This window comes from Mercenaria mercenaria, unplaced genomic scaffold, assembly GCF_021730395.1.
Source record: "Mercenaria mercenaria strain notata unplaced genomic scaffold, MADL_Memer_1 contig_3001, whole genome shotgun sequence".
NCBI classification, from domain to species: domain Eukaryota; kingdom Metazoa; phylum Mollusca; class Bivalvia; order Venerida; family Veneridae; genus Mercenaria; species Mercenaria mercenaria.
Genome location: NW_026461101.1, coordinates 24,915 through 48,195, shown reverse-complemented (window position 1 = coordinate 48,195; position 23,281 = coordinate 24,915). Strand labels below are relative to the sequence as shown.

Below are 23,281 nucleotides of genomic sequence, written 5' to 3'. Positions count from 1 at the left end.
TGTCTGTAACCGATTATGCAGGAATTGCGATTTTCACGAGAAATCATTTTTACGCATACCACTAATGGCCGATTTCGACTTTGTAAACAACGTTTTCGACTGATTTTTCAGTGCGTGATATATTCCAATGTAAGCATTTTTCCCAAGATTTTGATACAAGATCGGGGGTGCGTAATATACATGCTAGCGTGATATATTCGAGTTTTTATGGTATATGAACAATCTTGGCAGAGGGTCACACAAGGACCATTTATGTGAAATAATTTTAAAATCAGCCAGCAGTTTCCTACAAGAAGATTATTTAAAGTTTCCACCATATACATATAAAGGGAAAATTGACTACGCCCCCTGGAGACCATGTTTTTTGATGAATCAAAATAATTTGAATATTCATGGTAGAGGGTCATACAAGGACCATTTCTGTGAAATTATTTCGTTTATTTTATGAATTGGAAACGGTTTCCATGTTCAAGCCCCTGTGACCTTGACCTTTGATCGAGTGACCCCCAAATTCAGTAGGTGTCATCTACTCTGCATGTCCAGTCATTCTATTAAGTTTCAGCATTCCTCAAGTTATTGATTGGAAAGCGTTTTCTATGTTAAGCCCCCTGTGACCTTGACCATTGATGGATTTACCCAAAAAACAATAGGGATCATCTACTCTGTAAGTCCTATTACTCTATGAAGTTTGAAGGCTCTAGATCAAATGGTTCTCAAGTTATTGACATGAAATGGATTTCCATGTTCTGTCTGCTGCGACCATGACCTTTAACACAGTGACCCCAAAATCAATAGGGGTCATCTACTCTGCATGTCCAATCATCCTATAAAGTTTCAACATTCTGGGTTAAGTGGTTCTCAAGTTATTGATTGGAAAGCGTTTTCTATGTTCAGCCCCTGTGACCTTGACCATTGACGGAGTGATCCCAAAAACAATAAGGGTCATCTACTCTGTAAGTCCTATCACCCTATGAAGTTTGAAGGTTCTAGGTCAAATGGGTTTCAAGTTATTGACCAGAAATGGTTTTTCATGTTCAGGCCCCTGTGACCTTGACCTTCAATATAGTGATCCCAAAATCAATAAGGATCATCTATTCTGCATGTCCAATCATCCTATGAAGTTTCAACATTCTGGGTCAAGTGGTTCTCAAGTTATTGATTTGAAATGGTTTTCAATGTTCAGACCCCTGTGACCTTGACCTTTAAGGGAGTGACCCCAAAAACAATAGGGGTTGTGTACTCCATAAGCCCTGCCACCCTATGAAGTTTTAAGGTTCTAGGTCAAATGGTTCTCCAGTTACTGACTGGAAATGAAGTGTGATGAACGGAAAGATGGACAGACAGGGCAAAAACAATATTACTGGGACAGCCATTATGATCTCTTGCTAGTATGTTTTTTGTTTTATTGGCAGATTTTGTTATATAAACAGACAGACTGACAGGGCAAAAACAATGTTACTGGGGGAGACATAATGATCTCTTGCTAGTATGTTAATGCATATTGGCAGATTTTGTTGTATAAACAGACGGACAGACAGGGCAAAAACAATATTACTGGGGGAGACATAATGATCTCTTGCTAGTATGTTAATGCATATTGGCAGATTTTGTTATATAAACAATCAGACTGTCAATTAACCACTGTATGGTAATTACAACGGTAGCCATGTGTTTGGAACTGTCCAATATGGACGTTCAAAACAAAAAACAAAGAACATCATGTAAGTTTTTGAAGATAATTAATATGTCTTTTTAAAATTATGTTACCAAACTCTATTCAGTAACCCTGGTGATGCTCAAACAAGTAATCGCCACACTAGCATTGCAATCTGAATGGTCTTATCTTAAATATGTCTTCTAAATTAATAGAAATTGTTCAATTTTGTGTCTGGTGTTCTAAAATTTTGTTTTAATTTATTGTTAATATAATCAAACTATTTTGACTTAATGGGTGTGAATATGCTTGATGATAATCTCTTGTATAAGTATACATAAACTGTGATGTGTACGAAATACATAAATATTCAAAACGACACAAAACATTGAGTGTAGTAGAAACAGGAATGTAACGGTTTGGATAACAAGTGTACACCGGTTTGGATAACTAAGTCAGGGCAAAAACTAATGGATGTTTGCGTTTTGGACATATCTTCATACTTCAAAATTTTTTTCAAATATATGGCCGATCGCCTGGGCACTGGATGAAAACTGGCTCTGCGGACGGTATAAAATATCATACAAAATTGTGCAAAAAGATCGCCAATATCTAAAAGTTTGGTATTGTTTTTGAAAACAAGAGATCACAGAGTGATCTTGGCGTCCACCAATGTGCCATTTTTGAGTGTTCCAAATTTCAAGACTTACTGACTAGCTCAAGGTCAAATTTCATTTCCGTACACAACACTGTGCATGTGGTCCAAATTCGAAAGCTGTAGTTTGAGAAATTTGAAAGTAGGTCACTAGGTCAATCTTAAGGTCAAAGTTTATTTTGGTACACAAAACTTTGCAAGTGGTCCAAATTTGAAGGCTGTAGCTTGAGAAATGTGAAACTAGGTCACTAGGTCAAAATCAAGGTCAAATTACACTTCAGAACACAAATCTATGCATGTGGTCCAAATTTAAAGCCTGTACCTTCAAAAATGTGAAAGTAGGTCACTAGGTCAATGTCAAGGTCAAAATTTGTTTCGGTACACAATCCTATGCATGTGGTCTAAATTTGAAGCCTGTAGCTCCAGAAATTTCAAAGTAGGTCACTAGGTCAATCTTAAGGTCAAAGTTCATTTCGGTACACAAAACTATGCAAGTGGTCCAAATTTGAAGGCTGTAGCTCGAGAAATGTGGAAGTAGGTCACTAGGTCAAAATCAAGGTCAAATTTTGTTTCGGAACACAGAACTATGCATGTGGTCCAAATTTGAAGCCTGTACCTTCAAAAATGTGAAAGTAGGTCACTAGGTCAAAATCAAGGTCAAAGTTTTTTCGAGTGCACAAAACTATGCATGTGGTCCAAATCTGAAGGCTGTAGCTACAGAAATGTGAAAGTAGGTCACTAGGTCGAAATCAAGGTCAACTCATGTCAAGGTTCATCTTGCCACTCAAAACCATACATGTGGTCTAAATTTGGATGTTGTAGGTTATTGACAAGAAGATTTAAAAGCGTTTCCCTATATAAGTCTATATGAACCATGTGACCCCTAGGGCGGGGCCACACAAACTTGGTAGAGAACCACTAGATGATGCTACATTACAAATGCCAAAGCCCTAGGCTTTGTGGTTTGGACAAGAAGATTTTTCAAAGTTTTTCCCTATATAAGTCTATGTAAACCATGTCACCCCCGGGGCTGGGCCATATTTGACCCTAGGGGGATAATTTGAACAATCTTAGTAGAAGACCACTAGATGATGTCACATACAAACTAGAACTGTCACAGGAGTGACTCATACCCCCACCACACAGTCTTGTCACAGAAGAATGGCAACCATAAGAAATCTTAAAAATACTTAGTCTTTGGAGTACTTCATCCTGGGCTTCCACATATAAGTAATACTAGTATAATACTAGTATAGTAATAATAGTAAATATAAAAAATCTCTACTATTACAGATACACTAAAAGTGAATATAAAAAAGTGTCTCACTGACCCATGTTACCACAGAAAAATGTATTTACTTTTTACATAGGACTTATAATAAAAAAGTTAGAAAAATACCTAAAATATTGAAAATCTAAAAATAGGATTTCTAAAAATAGACTAATTCCTGGAAATTAAGGGGAAGAAACTCAGTACAAAAGTTAAAAAAAGGTTACTTCCCTTTGGCTCTAAGCCAGTCAGAATGAGATATACCGGTAGTGAAAATACATCAAAATTAACCTTAAATTCTAGGTAAAAGGGGACACAATTCAAGAAAAATTGGTGTCAGAGTTATGCACCTTGTGTCACATGATGTGGGTGATGAGGTGGAACATCTATTTTAAGTCTGAATCAAATCCATTCAGTAGTAACTGAGATATAGTGAAAATACATCAAAATTAACCTTAAATTCTAAGTAAAAAGGGGCATAATTCATGAAAAATTGGTGTCAGAGTTATGCACCTTGTGTCACATGATGTGGGTGATGAGGTGGAACACCTATTTTAAGTTTGAATCAAATCCATTTTGTAATAACTGAGACATAGTATAAATACATCAAAATCAACCTTAAATTTAAAGTAAAAGGGGACATAATTCATAAAAAATTTATGTCAGACTTAAGCACCTTATGTCACATGATCTGGGTGATTAGGTGGAACAACTATTTTAAGTTTGAATCAAATCCATTTAGTAATAACTGAGATATAGTGAAAATACAACAAAATTACCCTTAAATTCTAAGTAAAAGGGGACATAATTCATGAAACTTGGTGTCAGAGTTATGCACCTTGTGTCACATGATGTGGGCACATGATGTGGGTGATGAGGTGGAACATCTATTTTAAGTTTGAATCAAATCCATTCAGTAGTAACTGAGATATAGTGAAAATACATCAAAATCAACCTTAAATTCTAAGTAAAAAGGGGCATAATTCATAAAAAATTGGTGTCAGAGTTATGCACCTTGTGTCACATGATGTGGGTGATGAGGTGGAACATCTATTTAAGTTTGAATCAAATCCATTTAGTAATAACAGAGATATAGTGACAAGAGGGCCATGATGGCCCTATATCGTTCACCTGTTATCATTGCACTTGAGGACAAGAAGGTCCTCAGAAAAAATATCTAAGTCCAAAGGACAGGAACAACAAAGTAAGAAATTTAACCAAACAGAAAAACAAAATTCTTACAAGGTACAGATATGTCAAAATACACCTAAAAATTGAAGGTACTATCCATGTTGTACCACAGAAAAGTGGTCTCGGGTTTTCCCTACAGCCAATAATAAAAAAGTTACTAAAAATCAGCTATTTATAGTAACGTAAAAGGGAAGTAATAAAAAAAAAAATTATTGTAAGTGAACAAAAGAAGGATCTGCCAAATAAATCTGTTGACATAAATGAAATTTCAGATCAGTACCTTCATTACTTACAGAGATATACTCATTTTAATTTGAAATAAAGGAAGTTAATTTGACATAAAATCAGTCCATAGTTATCTACCCGGATTGGCTCAGTCCAACTAATGAGAATAATGAAATTTCAAATAAGTCCTATAAGGACTTACTGATATAAATCCATTTTCACTACAATCAGGTGAGGTAATCAGATATAAAATAACTCTGGAAACTACGACTGGATCTGATTTGTCATGGAATCCAAGATTTATTGTTGTTGAAGATATTTTGGAAGTTTGTATCAAATAAAACCATAAATGAAGTCTCTTTATGGCTGCAAAAGCCAAAATAGCCAATTCTGGACCTTTAAGGGGCCATAACTCTTGAACCCATGAGGGAATCTGGCCAGTTCAAGAAAGGAACCAAGATCTTGTGGTGATACAAGTTGTGTGCAAGTTTGGTTAAAATCAAATCATAAATGAAGTTGCTATTGTGCAGACAAGGTCAAAATAGCTAATTTTGGTCCTTTCAGGGGCCACAACTCTGGAACCCATTAGGGGATCTGGCCGGTTCAAAAAAGGAACTGAGATCTTATGGCAACACAAGTTTTGTGCAAGTTTGATTAAATTTAAATCATAAATGAAGCTGCTATTGTGCAGAAAAGGTCAAAACAGCTAATTCTGGCCCTTTCAGGGGCCATAACTCTGGAACCCATAATGGAATCTGGCCAGTTGAAGAAAGGAACCAAGATCTTATGGTGATACAAGTTGTGTGCCAGTTTGGTAAAAATCAAATCATAAATAAAGCTGCTATTGTGCAGACAAGGTCAAAACAGCTAATTCTGGCCCTTTCAGGGGCCATAACTCTGGAACCCATAACAGAATCTGGCCAGTTGAAGAAAGGAACCAAGATCTTATGGTGATACAAGTTGTGTGCCAGTTTGGTAAAAATCAAATCATAAATGAAGCTGCTATTGTGCAGACAAGGTCAAAATAGCTGATTTTGGCCCTTTCAGGGGCGATAACTCTGGAACCCATAATGGGATCTGGCCAGTTCAAGAAAGGAACCGAGATCTTATGGTGATACAAGTTGTGTGCAAGTTTGGTTAAAATAAAATCATAAATGAAACCACTATCGTGCAGACAAGAAATTGTTGACGGACGCACGGACGACGGACGAAGGGTGATCACAAAAGCTCACCTTGTCACTATGTGACAGGTGAGCTAAAAATACAACTAAATTAATCTTAAATTCTAAGTAAAAGGGGACATAATTCATGAAAACTTGGTGTCAGAGTTATGCACCTTGTGTCACATGATGTGGGTGATAAGGTGGAACATGTATTTTAAGTTTGAATCAAATCCATTTGGTAATAACTGAGATAACAGATTTCGGGACGCGACTGGACGGGACGGGACACGACGCCACGTGACAAAACTGACTCCTATATACCCCCCCTCAAACATGTTTGGTGGGGGTATAAATATCAAAGCCCTAGGCCCTGTGGTTTTGAACAGGAGGTTTTTCAAAGTTTTTCCCTATGTGAGTCTATATAAACCATGTGACCCTCGGGGCCATATTTGACCCCAGGGAAATAATTTGAATCATCTTGGTAGAGGAGCACTAGATGATGCTTCATACCAAATATCAAAGCCCTAGGCTCTGTGGTTTTGGACAAAAGATTTTCAAAGTTTTCCCTAAATAAATCTATGTAAATTATAGAAATAAACAAAGGGCCATAACTAACTAATAAATTGTTGAACCAGTCTGATTTTCAGGAGGACACAACTAGGGTACCAATACATCATTCTGACAAAGTTTGGTCAAAATCCCCTTGGTAGTTTCTGAGGACGGACGGATGGACTGACCACGGACGCAGTGATTTGAATAGCCCACCATCTGATGATGGTGGGCTAAAAAATAATCTAAAACTAGAGATGCTTTTGAGAAAAGCGCATGTCTCCCACAACTGCCCCTTAGATGATGAAAAATGTTAGTTTCTCTAGATGTTTTAGACGAGTGGATCCAATTAGATGGTCTGGATGAGTGGATCCAATCAGTAATTCAAGGGCCATAAATGAAAAGTGCCTGGGCGGATTTGGCTAGTTATCGAACTTGGGTAAGGTCTTATGGCCAAACACATTTTGTTCAAGTTTGGTGAAGATCGGATGAGAAATGTTCGACTTAGAGAGCGGACAAGAGTAAACAGACGGGATTTTTTCAGTAATTCAAGGGCCATAACTCTAAAATGCCTGGACTGATTTAACTATTTATCGAACTTGGCCGAGGTCCCATGGTCAAACACATTTTGTTCAAGTTTGGTGAAGATCGGATGAGAAGTGTTTGACTTAGAGTGCGGACAAGAGTAAAAAGGCCGATTTTTCGATAATTCAAGGGCCGTAACTCCAAAATGCCTAGACCGATTTGGCTAGTTATCGTACTTGGCTGAGGTCTCATGGTCAAACACATTTTGTTCAAGTTTGGTGAAGATCAGATGAAAATGTTCGATTAAGAGTGCGGACATGAGTAAAAAGGCCAATTTTTCGATAATTCAAGGGCCGTAACTCCAAAATGCCTGGTCCGATTTGGCTAGTTATTGAACTTGGCCGAGGTCTCATGGTCAAACACGTTTTGTTTAAGTTTGGTGAAGATTGGATGAGAAATATTCGAATTAGAGTGCAGACAAGAGTAGAAAGACCGATTTTTGGTAATTCAAGGGCCATAACTCCAAGACGCCTGGACCGATTTGGCTAGTTATCGAACCTGGCCGAGGTCTTATGGTCAAACACATTTTGTTCAAGTTTGGTGAAAATCGGATGAGAATTGTTCGACTTAGAGTGCGGACAAGCTTTGTGACAGACAGACACACAGACACACAGACAGACTGGAGTAAATCAATGTCTCCCACACCATTGTGTGGTGGGAGACATAATTCGTTACATAAAACAGGTGCCAATAAAAATGAACAAAAGATAAAAAGATATCATGTTTACACCTGGTGCAAACTGTTAATCCTTAACGATAACCCCTGTCAATTATGCATTGCAATTTTCTTGTTAATTGGACAATTTTTGACATGCACCACATTTACACCTGTTGGAAACTGTTAATCCGCAACGGTAGCCCCTGCCTATTATAAATTGCATTTTTCTTGTTAATTGGACATCTTTTGATATACGATAAACAAACACCACAGAACAAACAAGTTTTATTCTGAAAAATTAGCATGCTTATATTGCCCCAAATAAAATATACTTAATATACACTAATTTACGAATATTTGAATTTGATTTTCATATTCGAATATTCGGCTGATTTTCGAATATTCGAATATCCGAATATTCATTCCCATCCCTAATTAAAACTGAAAAAGCTTTGGTGCAAAACTTCAATGAGGCCAGAGTTATTTTTATACACATGCACGCACACCTTTTGCACAATACTTGTGTTAGCACTTGCGCAAAGAAACATCCCTGTTGGACGTATTTGTAAAGAAGATAGCTTTAGGTCTGCTAGAAATATGTCGAGTGAAAAATTGAATATTTAGTGGTTTCTGTACAAGACTAACAGATGACAAGTTTATCCTATCACCTTTCCATATGTACTACAAGTCTTTTACACACTTGTGGAGATTTTGCTAGATTATCGCTGCTATCTCAAGAATCAAAAGTGAACTAGGTTAATGCAATTATCACTGCTATCTCAAGAATCATAAGTGAAATTGGTTAATGCATTTATCGCTGCTATCACAAGAATCACAAATGAACTAAAGCTGCTTTTGAGAAAAGCTCATGTCTCCCACAACTGCCTAATCATCTAAATAGTAAGTCAGTCTGTATATACTGTTTACTCACTACAAATGTACCTTTGAAGAGTAAAAAGGCTGATTCTGGGTAATTCAAGGGCCATAATTCTGAAGTGGCTAGGCCGATTTGGCTAGTTATCTAACTTGGACTCCTATACTACTAGAGCGCATGCACATTCATCAAGCCAAAAGGACCCCTATATTACTCATGAGTAGTTAGGGGTCCTTTTGACTCCGTGAATGCACCTAAAATCTGCGTTTTTTTTCAGTAATTCAAGGGCCATAATTCTGAAGAGCCTGGGCCGGTTTGGCTAGTTACAAACTTGGGCGAGGACTTATGGTCAAACACATTTTGTTCAAGTTTGGTGAAGATCTGATAAGAAATGTTCGACTTAGAGTGCGGACAAGCTTTGTGACAGACAGACACACAGACAGGAGTAAATAAATATGTCTCCCACACCACTGTGTGGTGGGGGACATAATTAGGTTAATGCATTTATCGCTGCTATCTCAAGAATCAAAAGTGAACTAGGTTAATGCAATTATCACTGCTATCTCAAGAATCATAAGTGAACTAGGTTAATGCATTTATCGCTGCTTTCTCAAGAATCATAAGTGAACTAGGTTAATGCATTAACACTGTTATCTAAAGAATCATAAGTGAACTAGGTTAATGCATTTATCGCTACTATCTCAAGAATCATAAGTGAACTAGGTTAATGCATTATCACTGCTATCTCAAGAATCGTAAGTGAACTAGGTTAATGCATTTATTGCTGCTATCTCAAGATTCATAAGTGAACTAGGTTAATGCATTAACACTGCTATCTCAAGAATCTCAAGTGAATTAGGTTAATGCATTTATCACTGCTATCTCAAGAATCAAAAGTGAATTAGGTTAATGCATTATCACTGCTATCTCAAGAATCAAAAGTGAATTAGGTTAATGCATTATCACTGCTATCTCAAGAATCATAAGTGAACTAGGTTAATGCATTTATCGCTGCTTTCTCAAGAATCATAAGTGAACTAGGTTAATGCATTAACACTGCTATCTAAAGAATCATAAGTGAACTATGTTAATGCATTTATCGCTGATATCTCAAGAATCGTAAGTGAACTAGGTCAATGCATTATCACTGCTATCTCAAGAATCGTAAGTGAATTAGGTCAATGCATTTATCGCTGCTATCTCAAGAATCGTAAGTGAACTAGGTCAATGCATTTATCGCTGCTTTCTCAAGAATCATAAGTGAACTAGGTTAATGCATTAACACTGCTATCTCAAGAATCATAAGTGAACTAGGTTAATGCATTAACACTGCTATCTCAAGAATCATAAGTGAACTAGGTTAATGCATTATCACTGCTTTCTCAAGAATCGTAAGTGAACTAGGTTAATGCATTAACACTGCTATCTCAAGAATCGTAAGTGAACTAGGTTAATGCATTATCGCTGCTATCTCAAGAATCGTAAGTGAACTAGGTTAATGCATTATCGCTGCTTTCTCAAGAATCGTAAGTGAACTAGGTTAATGCATTATCGCTGCTTTCTCAAGAATCGTAAGTGAACTAGGTTAATGCATTATCGCTGCTATCTCAAGAATCGTAAGTGAACTAGGTTAATGCATTATCACTGCTATCTCAAGAATCGTAAGTGAACAAGGTTAATGCATTTATTGCTGCTATCTCAAGAATCATAAGTGAACTAGGTTAATGCATTTATTGCTGCTATCTCAAGAATCATAAGTGAACTAGGTTAATGCATTTATTGTTGCTATCTCAAGAATCATGAGTGAATTAGGTTAATGCATTTATTGTTGCTATCTCAAGAATCATAAGTGAACTACGTTAATGCAATTATCGCTGCTATTTCAAGAATCATAAGAGAATTAGGTCAATACATTTATCACTGCAATCTCAAGAATCAAGTGAACTAGAGATGCTTTTGAGAAAAGCGCATGTCTCCCAGAACTGCCTTGTTTGTCTGGATTGTTCAGACGAATGGTTCCTATCAAAATGTCTAGTTTCTCTAGATGGTCTAGATGAGTGGATCCAATTAGATGGTCTGGACAAGTGGATCCAATCAGTAATTCAAGGGCCGTAATTCGAAAGTGCCTGGGCAGATCTTCGCCGAGATCTAATGGTCAAACACATTTTGTTCAAGTCTGGTGAAGATCGGATGAGAAATGTTCGACTTAGAGTGCAGACAAGCTTTGTGACAGACAGACAGACTGACAGACATACAGACTGGAGTCAATCAATATGTCTCCCACACCACTGTGAACCACAAGAATCATAAATGAATTAGGTTGATGCATTTATTGCTGCTATCTCAAGTATCATAAATGAATTAGGTTGATGCATTTATTGCTGCTATCTCAAGAATCGTAAGTGAATTAGGTTGATGCATTTATTGCTGCTATCTCAAGTATCATAAATGAATTAGGTTGATGCATTTATTGCTGCTATCTGAAGAACCTTAAATGAATGCATTTATCGCTGCTATCTCAAGAATCAACAAGAGCTGTCTCCATAGGATGACACATGCCCCCGACTGTGGTACACATTCATGCCAAGTTATTTGAAAATCCATCCATGAATGACAAAGATATGGACCGGACACGAATGCACTATCATGAAAAATTACCTTTAACGTCCAAGTGTGACCTTGACCTTTGAGCTACAGACCTGGGTCTTGCGCGTGACATGTCGTCTTACTGTGGTACACATTCATGCCAAGTTATTTGAAAATCCATCCATCAATGACAAAGATATGGACCGGACACGAAAACTGCGGACAGACTGACAGGCTGACAGACCGACAGATGGTTCAAAAACTATATGCCTCCCTTCGGGGACATAAAAAGTGCATTCGGTTAATACATTTATCGCTGCTACCTCAAGAATCAAAAGTGCATTTGGTTAATGCATTTATCGCTGCTATCTCAAGAATCATAAGTGAACTCAGTTGATGCATTTATTGCTGCTATCTGAAGAATCTTAAATGAATGCATTTATCGCTGCTATCTCAAGAATCAAAAGTGCATTCGGTTAATGCATTTATCGCTGCTATCTCAAGAAACATAAGTGAATTAGGTTAATGCATATCTCAAGAATCATAAGTGAATTAGGTTAATGCATTTTCGCTGCTATCTCAAGAATCATAAGTGAACTAGGTCAATGCATTTATCGCTGCTATCTCAAGAATCGTAAGTGAATTAGGTCAATGCATTTATCGTTGCTATCTCAAGAATCGTAAGTGAACTAGGTTAATGCATTTATCGCTGCTATCTCAAGAATCGTAAGTGGATTATGTTAATGCATTTATCGCTGCTATCTCAAGAATCATAAGTGAATTAGGTCAATGCATTTATCGCTACTATCTCAAGAATCATAAGTGAATCAGGTCAATGCATTTATCGCTGCTATCTCAAGAATCATAAGTGAATTAGGTTAATGCATTTATATGTCAAGAATCGTAAATGAATTAGGTTAATGCATTTATCGCTGCTATCTCAAGAATCAAAAGTGCTTTAGGTTAATGCATTTATCGCTGCTATCTCAAGAATCATAACTGAACTGAGTTAATGCATTTATCGCTGCTATCTCAAGAATCAAAAATGAATCGGTCCTAGCGCGAAATACGCAAAATTTGTCCTACGAGAATAAAAATGATTTCACAGTATCTCAAGAATCATAAGTGAATTAGGTCAATGCATTTATCGCTGCTATCTCAAGAATCATAAGTGAACTAGGTTAATGCATTTATTACTGCTATCTCAAGAATCAAAAATGAATCGGTCCTAGCGCGAAATACGCGAAAATTCATCCTACAAGAATAAAAATGATTTCACAGTATTTCAAGAATCATAAGTGAATTAGGTCAATGCATTTATCGCTGCTATCTCAAGAATCATAAGTGAACTAGGTCAATGCATTTATCGCTGCTATCTCAAGAATCATAAGTGAACTATGTTGATGCATTTATCGCTGCTATCTCAAGAATCATAAGTGAACTATGTTGATGCATTTATCGCTGCTATCTCAAGAATAATAAGTGAACTATGTTGATGCATTTATTACTGCTATCTCAAGAATCATAAGTGAACTAGGTTAATGCATTTATCGATGCTATCTCAAGAATCAAAAGTGAACTACAGATGCTTTTGAGAAAAGTGCATGTCTCCCACAACTGCCCCTATGAAAAATGTCTAGTTTCTCTAGATCATTTAGAAAAGTGGATCTAATTAGATGGTCTGGATGAGTGGACCCAATCAGTAATTCAAGGGCCATAAATCAAAACTGCCTTGGCCGATTTGGCTAGTTATCGAACTTGGCTAAGGTCTTATTGGCCAAACACATTTTGTGTAAGTTTGGTGAAGATGGGATGAGAAATGTTTGACTTAGAGCGTGGACAAAAGTAAAAAGGCGGATTTTTCGGTACTTCAAAGGCCATAATTCCAAGATGCCTAGACCGATTTGGCTAGTTATCGAACTTGGCCGAGGTCTTATGGTCAAACATATTTTGTTTAAGTTTGGTGAAAATCGGATGAGAAATGTTCAACTTAGAGTGCGGACAAGCTTTGTGACAGACACACACACAGACTGGAGTAAATTAATATGTCTCCTACACCACTGTTTGGTGGGAGACATAATTAGGTCAATGCATTTATCGCTGCTATCTCAAGAATCATAACTGAACTAAGTTAATGCATTTATCGCTGCTATCTCAAGAATCAAAAGTGAATCGGTCCTAGCGCGAAATAGGGCTGTGGATCGTCAGACAAGTGGCGATTCGATCCGATCTGCGAGTCGGGGCTGACGATTCACAGATCGAACCACGGATCACCAACAACTTATAATGATACAAAAATGCAAGCCTGTTATTTTTGTACTGTTTTCTTTATGGAATCAAAGCTTTGCAGTTCTCATAGTGCTCAGTTTAATAGTTTTGACCTATGTTTAATGTTTTGCTCATTAATTAAAGTCAGGTTTCTCGGGTGGACTTCTGTAATGTTCGGCCATTCTTGCAGATGAACGATATGACGTCGGTCATTAATAATCACAATATTTAGTAACAGTTTAGCATTTTTTGATAAGAAAATTATATTTGGACAGAAATTTCATATCTAAATTTTTATTGAATTTAATTACTTAAATGATAAATGTTTATTCACTGTTTTGACATATTCCATATTAACTTTAGTTCGAAAATAGGACCGATGCTAACTCTACCTAAGACATTTATTTACATCCAGTTTAGAATCTAAAAACTTGTAATCGTTTTAGATGTGCAAGAAAATTCATTGAAGACGTTTAATGTGGCTTTAATATAGTTTTATTGATAGAATTTTACAAATTGCATGTATCAATGAAAAAGATCGCGATCCAACGATCTTGACAATGACGAATATCCGTACTCGAACTTCTGGTCAAACTCGTGGATATCCGAGTACTCGGATACTCGTTACAGCCCTAGCGCTAAATACACGAAAATTCGTCCTACGAGAATAAAAATGATTTCACAGTATCTCAAGAATCATAAGTGAATTAGGTGAATGCATTTACCGCTGCTATCTCAAGAATCATAAGTGAACTATGTTGATGCATTTATTACTGCTATCTCAAGAATCGTAAGTGAACTAGGTTAATGCATTTATCGCTGCTATCTCAAGAATCAAAAGTGCATTATGTTAATTCATTTATCGCTGCTATCTCAAGAATCAAAAGTGAACTAGAGATACTTTTGAGAAAAGTGCATGTCTCCCACATCTGCCCCTATGAAAAATGTCTAGTTTCTCTAGATCGTTTAGACAAGCGGATCTAATTAGATGGTCTGGATGAGTGGACCCAATCAGTAATTCAAGGGCCATAAATCAAAACTGCCTTGGCCGATTTGGCTAGTTATCGAACTTGGCTAAGGTCTTATTGGCCAAACACATTTTGTGTAAGTTTGGTGAAGATGGGATGAGAAATGTTCGACTTAGAGCGCGGACAAAAGTAAAAAGGCGGATTTTTCGGTACTTCAAAGGCCATAACTCCAAGACGCCTAGACCGATTTGGCTAGTTATGGAACTTGACCGAGGTCTTATAGTCAAACATATTTTGTTTAAGTTTGGTGAAAATCGGATGAGAAATGTTCGACTTAGAGTGCGGACAAGCTTTGTGACAGACACACACACAGACTGGAGTAAATTAATATGTCTCCTACACCACTGTGTGGTGGGAGACATAATTAGGTCAATGCATTTATCGCTACTATCTCAAGAATCATAAGTGATCTAGGCTAATGCATTTATCGCTGCTATCTCAAGAATCAAAAGTGCATTAGGTTAATGCATTTATCGCTGCTATCTCAAGAATCATAAGTGAACTAGGTTAATGCATTTATCGCTATAATCTCAAGAATCATAAGTGAACTAGGTCAATGCATTTATTGCTGCTATCTCAAGAATCACAAGTGAACTAGGTCAATGCATTTATCGCTGCTATCTCAAGAATCACAAGTGAACTAGGTCAATGAATTTATCGCTGCTATCTCAAGAATCTGAAGTGAACTAGGTGAATGCATTTATCGCTGCTATCTCAAGAATCACAAGTGAACTAGGTGAATGCATTTATCGCTGCTATCTCAAGAATCACAAGTGAACTAGGTGAATGCATTTATCGCTGCTATCTCAAGAATCACAAGTGAACTAGGTGAATGCATTTATTGCTGCTATCTCAAGAATCACAAGTGAACTAGGTCAATGCATTTATCGCTGCTATCTCAAGAATTATAAGTGAACTAGGTCAATGCATATATCGCAAGTTGCTATCTCAAGAATCATAGCTGCATTCATGTATTTATTCTGGTTATCTCAAGAATTATAACAGAACTATATTCATGCATTTTTACTGGCTATATCAAATTAACTTTCCCTCTTCTGCAGATTCCATGTCTGACTTACTATTAGATCAAATTATCTTACCCTTTTCTTCACTCATCATGCCTGGTATTTTGCCAACTTTGTCTAACAACTTTCTCAATTTCATCATTTTATCAGCTCTCACATAGTGATGCCTAAAATATATATAAAAATCAAAAATTAGCTAAACACTATAAAAGTACTGCCGTTTGTATCTTTGTGTAATATAATATATTGCCTGACATTCGCTATTGTATATAAACTGACCCAGGATAAGACAGTGCTAGTATAAGGTATGACTGAAATTACTTAGTCTAATACAGTACTGGTTTCAGACCAGTTTCCGATAACAAGAGGGCCATGAAGGCCCTGTATCGCTCACCCAACCTATTGACCAAAAGATCATCAAGATTAACATTCTGACCAAGTCTCATTAAGATATGGTCATAAATGTGGCCTCTAAAGTGTTAACTAGCTTTTCCTTTGATTTGACCTGGTGACCTAGTTTTTGACCCAACAGCCCAGATTTGAACTTGTCCTAAAGATCATCAAGTTTAACATTCTGATTAAGTTTCATGAAGATACAGTCATAAATATGGCCTCTAGAGTGTTAACAAGCTTTTCCTTTGATTTGACCTGGTGACCTAGTTTTTGACCCCACCTAACCAAGATTTGAACTTGAGCTAAAGATCATCAAGATTAACATTTTGACCAAGTTTCATTAAGATAATGTCATAAATGTGGCCTGTAAAGTGTTAACTAGCTATTCCTTTGATTTGACCCTGTGACCTAGTTTTTGACCCGACATGACCCTGATTTGAACCTGACCTTAAGATCATCTAGTTTAACATTCTGACCAAGTTTCATGAAGATATAATTACAAATGTGGCCTCTAGAGTGATAACAAGCTTTTCCTTTGATATGACCTAGTGACCTAGTTTTTGACCCTACCTGAGCCAGATTTAAATTTAACCTAAAAATCATCAAGATTAACATTTTGACCAAGTGTCATTAAGATACGGTCATAAATGTGGCCTCTAAAGTGTAAACTAGCTTTTCCTTTGATTTGACCTGGGGACCTAGTTTTTGATCCTACATGACCCAGATTCAAACTGGATCTTAAGATCATCAATATTAACATTTTGACCAAGTTTCATGAGATACAGTCATAAATGCGGCCTCTACAATGTTAACAAGCTTTTCCTTTGATTTGATGTGATGACATAGTTTTTGACCCAAGATGACCCAATATCAAACTCGTCCAAGATTTTATAAACGGTAACATTCTGACCAAGTTTCATTAAGATTGGGCCAAAAATGTGACCTCTAGAGTGTTAACAAGCTTTTCCTTCCATTTGACCTGATGACCTAGTTTTTGAACCCAGATGACCCAATATCGAACTCATCCAAGACTTTATTGAGGGTAACATTCTGACCATGTTTCATTAAGATTGGGACAAAATTGTGACCTCTAGAGTGTTAACAAGCTTTTCCTTTGATTTGACCTTGTGACCTAGTTTTTGACCCCAGATGACCCAGTATCGAACTCGTCTAAGATTTTATTGAGGGTAACATTCTGACCAAGTTTCATTAAGATTGGGCCAAAAAAGTGACCTCTAGAGTGTTAACAGTCAAATTGTTGATGACGGACGGACGACGGACACAGGGCAATCACTAAAGCTCACCTTTGAGCACTTTGTGCTCAGGTTAGTTAAAAAATGAGGGTTTTCATTATATTTATTTTTAAATACAAATTGTTTACAAAAATAATCTACAAATCGTTAAACCCTAGTCTTTACTCTTTGAAAGGATGTAAACAATACCGGCCTTATCCGCACATGCGTCCAAAAACAGGGGCTCCGAAAGGGCAGTCTAATTAACGTTAACTGCATACATGTCAAGTTCCGTGGACAATTTTCCAGGATATTTCAGTTGAAAATCCAGGATATTTGATGAAAATCCAGGAGATTTTTTCGTTGAACATTTCTTAGGAAATTTTTGGTTGAATATAATACTATGTAACAGATTAGGTCCGATTTGGGCAATGTTTTTAGGTGCTTAAGTTGCTTTATAATGCATTTTAACCTCTATCATGTTGAATACGATTGATTCTGCATTTCCAACCAGTGTAAATTGTTCATGCAGTCTGATCATGATCTGCACTGTTTGCCATTTATCAGTCAGTATCTTTTTTGTAAGCACCCATTTTAACAGTTACCAGTACTGTCCAAAATGAAAATTTTAGAAATTTCTGCAATGTAAACAAAAACATATAGGTTTATAGTAACTTTATTTAGTTATTACACTTTACAGTATTCTTTGAGCAGAGGAATAGGAATTTGGATGAAATTTTAAATTTTATACTACTGGCGGGTTTCTAACCTGCAGGGTTTTTTGTTTTTTTTACATTCTTAGATTTTTTGCAAATGAGCAAAAGCTAACATAGATTGGAAATAAATCTATTTCACCATTTTTAATCTACACTGAAAAATGCTTTTTACTCATCAAAATGAAATACAAAATCATAGCAGTGTTAAAAGAATGTTAAAACCTATCTCTAGTTGTTTTCTCAATTATGCCATCAGTGGTAATTATTGCCATCACTCCAATAAAGGTTGGCTCTTTATCTATTCAAATGTATCCCTAAATATATCTTTTCACACTAAATCTTCAAGTTTCCTGTCTTATCATCATATTATGTCAGTATCACCACTCGCCAATTAACACAATCTAAAAATAGCACAGTATACACCTGTTTGCAGAATGTCATCAGTGCGTGACCTTGTTAAACTCATCAATATACCAGCAGAATGATAAATTATGTCAGACACAGTGTGTAATTAGGGATTTAGTTTGATACAGGAAAGCATTAACTTGGAATTTTGCATTTCCGGGAGAAATGATTGATTTCCGTATGTCCGGGAAATGGACAAAAAATCCGTGAGACTCCCGGACAATCCGGGAAACTTGACATGTATGTAATTGGTTTATCTACAGTACCAGTTTCCGACAAATGGTTTTGTAAGCAGCTTTAAAATTATTATGAACGAAAATCTTATACAATTTTGATTTTATATTATGTAATTAACCTTTACTACTTTTTCCCATAAATCGTACAGGGTGTGGCTATCTTCCATTCCATTAAGTACGGTACTGTACAGCACCTATATAATCATATTATGCAACACTTCAGAAAAGCACGTTTCACCTTGTGTATTTGTCTTGGTTGTTGACAGTAGTTTATTTGATTACTGTATACATTGTACTCTCGGTATATAGGAGTTTTATATCGACTTTAAGTCCTTAAGCTGTGTTAATATATTGTCTTCTGCGCATGTGTGTCATGTGGAATCCCTCAGATGTAAGCAAAACAGAAAGTTGATTGCTTAATAAAGAAGGTAGAATTTCTCTGTAAACACTTGCTATTGATGAACGAAATTTCGCTTGATGCTTGCTTGTGAAACAGCGTTCAAAAACATATAGTCCTCCCTTTATGAAGGGTTACATGAAAGGAGAAATTATGAGAATTCGGATACTGGCACTGTTCGGATACAGGTCCGATACCAGTAAGTGTAATAACTATGTTCAATAATTTCAGTCAAACTGACACTGTTCTTGACAATAACAGATATTGATTCTCTTATTAGAACAATAAACTTATCAAGTACTTACTGCAAATTAGGAACAATCATGCTTCAAACTACAGCTACTGCTAAAATTGAGACTTGTCTGAAGTAAAACCTTATTATCAATGAGTTGTAGAGTAACAGTAACTGATCATTTCAATTAATTTTAGATATGTGACAACACATGTGAAATGCAGCAACATATCAATACACAGTTTTCAAAGTTTGCAGAATCTGGTTATCTGTTTTAGTAACTTGACCTGAGTAACTGAAATATAATCCCAACCTTTGTCTCAATAAAAGCTTTCTGGGCATCAAGTTTGGTGATTACAGGTCTATCCAAACTAAAAATATTGAGTGGAAACCATTTTCTATTTGTAGTAAAAGCGACCTTTATACAAGTGCCCAACCTTTGTCTCAATAAAAACTATCAACACACCAAATTTGCATACAATAGGTGCTGAGCGGAAATCATTTTTTCTATTTCGCTACAGTTTCGTTTTTTTTTTTTTCTCAATAACAGATTTTGATGAAATGTTTTGAATTAAAAGATCGGGTTATGCTGTACTGAAAAATGAAATAAAAATACTAGGTCACCAGCTTTTCAAGTAATGCTCCGGACAAGCCTTATTTTGTATAATAAAGGGAGATAATTCGAAAACTATGTAAGGTAGAGTTATGATTCTCTGGTAAAGAGTTTCTTGTGGACTTATATTATATAGATTTTTTTTTCTTTTTTTTTTTTTTAAGGATGATAATATCCCTTTTTTGTTACTATAAATTACTAATGACACCTTTATTGATAATCGGCCAAAAAATGCCATTATGAAAACAACTAGGTTTTTATATATAAAAATTTTAAGTGTTTTGTTATAACATATTGTATATATAGTACAATATTGTTTATACATCACTGACAGATATCATCAATTCATTATGTTATACTGCAGTAGAGAAAATTAGGTGCCTTCCAGTAGGGGACTTTGTATTGCATGGCAATACTTCATTCGCTTGTTTTTCTTTTTCTAGGTCAATTACAAACCTCACTCTGACATGTAATTTTAGCCCGCCCGCTTAGCTCAGTAGGTAAAGCGTTGGTCTACGGATCGCGGGGTCGTGAGTTCGATCCTCGGGCGGGGCGTATGTTCTCCGTGACTATTTGATAAATGACATTGTGTCTGAAATCATTAGTCCTCCACCTCTGATTCATGTGGGGAAGTTGGCAGTTACTTGCGGAGAACAGGTTTGTACTGGTACAGAATACAGGAACACTGGTTAAGTAAACTGCCCGCCGTTACATAACTGAAATACTGTTGAAAAACGGCGTTAAACCCAAAACAAACAATTAAACAAACTGACATGTATTTTGGCCAAATTATGCCCCCTTTTGAACACAGAAAATCCTGGTTAAAGTTTTGCGTGCAAGTACATAATAGCTATCATTTAAAGGCATATAGCTTTGAAACTTATTTTTCTTTTTCTAGGTCAATTACCAACCTCACTGGGTAAAGTACCATAACTTTGACATGTATTTTTGGCCAAATTATGCCCCCTTTTGGACATAGAAAATCCTGGTTAAAGTTTTACATGGATGTTATTATCTCTAAAACTAATGCAGATATTGAATTGAAACTTCACATGACTTGTGTCTTCGATGTTATGAAATTAGGTGACAGCATCAAGAGCCATAACTCTGACATGCATTTTGGCCAAATTACGCCTCCTTTTGGATTTAGAAAATCCTGGTTAAAGTTTTGCGTGCAAGTACATATAGCTATTACTTAAAGGCATATAGATTTGAAACTTATTTTTTCTTTTTTCTAGATTAATTACCAACTGCACTGGGTCAAGTCCCATGGGGCGGGGGTCAATTTGACCCCGGGGTCATGATTTGAACAAGGTTTTTAGAAGTCTATTAGGCAATGTTATATATCAAATATCTATGATCTAGGCCTTCTGGTTTATTTTAAGCAAGTTTATAAAGATTTCCCTATGTACAATCAAGTAACCCCTGGGGTTGGGCCAATTTGACCCTGGGGGGGTCAAGATTTGAACAAATTTTGTAGAGGTCCATTAGGGAATGCTTCATGTCAAATACCTAAGCTCCAGACCTTCTGGTTTATTTTTAGAAAATTTTGAAGATTTTTCTATGTACAATCAAGTAACCACATGGGGGGGGGGGTCATGATTTGAACAAATTTTGTAGAAGTCTACTAGGCAATGCTACATGTCAAATATCTAAGATCTAGGCCTTCTGTTTTATTTCTAAAAAAATTTTGAAGATTTTCCTATGTAAAATCAAGTGACCCCTGGGGCGGGGTCAATTTTGACCCCAGGGTCATGATTTGAACAAATTTGGTAGAGGTCCACTAGGCAATGCTTCACACCATATATCTCAGCTCTAGGCTTCTGGTTTTTGAGAAGAAGATTTTAAAAGTTTTTCCTTTCGGTTGCCATGGCTACCAGAGTTCTGCATGGAATTCAATTCTTTGAAAAATTTTGAAAGGGGGCCACCCAAGGACCATTCCTGTGAAGTTTGGTGTAATTCTGCCAAGTGGTTTTCAAGAAGAAATTTTTTTAGAAACTGTTGACGGACGACGCACGACTGACGACAGACACTTTGTGACAGGTGAGCTAAAAAAGTGTGGCTTACTTATTGAGATACTGACATGTTCAGAAAATATGGTAATGGTTTTCACCCTATGTCATTGACATTATTGACTTCAAATAATTTATATTTTTGTCACTTAAGGTTGGTCGATACCTTATTCGTCAAATATGACATTCCTTCCGATTTTGATGAAACTTGGTCCAACTCTAGCACTATCGTTCCTTTTTATTTTTCCATCGTCTTGGCAACAATACATTATCAGTGATGACGTCACGAACGTCACAACTAAGGGCGCCAAAATGCCGAAATACTGCCGTTTTGAGTCCTCTAAAATGCCTAATTATGATTTAAAATCAGCGAAACTTTACATTTTGAAACTTTAATTTTTAATTTATATTAGGACTAGCGTGTTTGTAAGTGGTATCACACCATATTACAATTGACATTTATCTTTTGATAAAGTAAACCATGTTCCTTCTGATATAAAATTTTGACATAAAATCGGCAAATATACGCTAAAATGACATCTTTAAAAAACTATAGGCCCATTAAAAGTCTGAACAAGTGATCAATTTGCAAATGAAATGTCAAATAAAAAAGGGAACTTTACGTTTCCAGTTTTTCACAATATTGTGTTGAAGACAAACTGTCCTTCCGATTTTTGGACGTACAACTCAACAGTTTGACGTTAGATGCCATGTACGTAAAGCGTCATAGCAATTTGATATCTATACACTTGTTTGTTCTTCGTTCTACGAGAAGATTACATAATAAGCAAATATAACTAAGGGTAAATTAATTTTAAACTTTGATATCGTATCGTGCGTAGTTGATAAAAGTAAGTGAATGTTATAAGGACAATTCCAGAATTAATTGAATGGGAGGGTAGGAAGGCACTTTTTGAAAAAAAAAAATAATGTCTATTGTGATACCCGATGTCTGTGGTATTTACCGTTTTCCCTTTCTACATCTCAAAAATGTCTAAGAGTCACCAAATTGCTTCATTCCGCTTCGAAAATTTGCTGTTAGAATGGAAAAATGTCTAAACAACACCCACCTGATTTATTATAAGCTCACTCGTAAAACATGTTCGTTTACAGCTTCCAACCCAGCACTTCAAGAAGTGAGTCACCAGAATCAATGAAACAACCATCATTACATACCTGTTAGTGTTTAAATGTTAACATCTTTTCTTATTTTTGAAACCATGAATATAATATTTAATACTCGAATAAAAAAACAAAACAAAAAAACAAGCAAAAAGAACACCATAAGAGCCTGTGACGGACGAACAGACACGA

At 36.2% G+C, this 23,281-nt stretch overlaps 1 protein-coding gene across 1 annotated transcript in view; it reads right to left on the bottom strand.

Moving 5' to 3' along the window:
• Positions 1–23,281, bottom strand: part of LOC128552651 (ubiquitin carboxyl-terminal hydrolase CYLD-like) — a gene marked incomplete at its 3' end in the record, with an annotated part of 56,212 nt that overhangs the window by 11,996 nt on the left and 20,935 nt on the right. Inside the window, exon 4 of the mRNA XM_053533693.1 lies at positions 15,807–15,898. Coding sequence (XP_053389668.1) covers positions 15,807–15,898 — 92 coding nt within the window. The remainder of the gene's footprint in view (positions 1–15,806; positions 15,899–23,281) is intronic.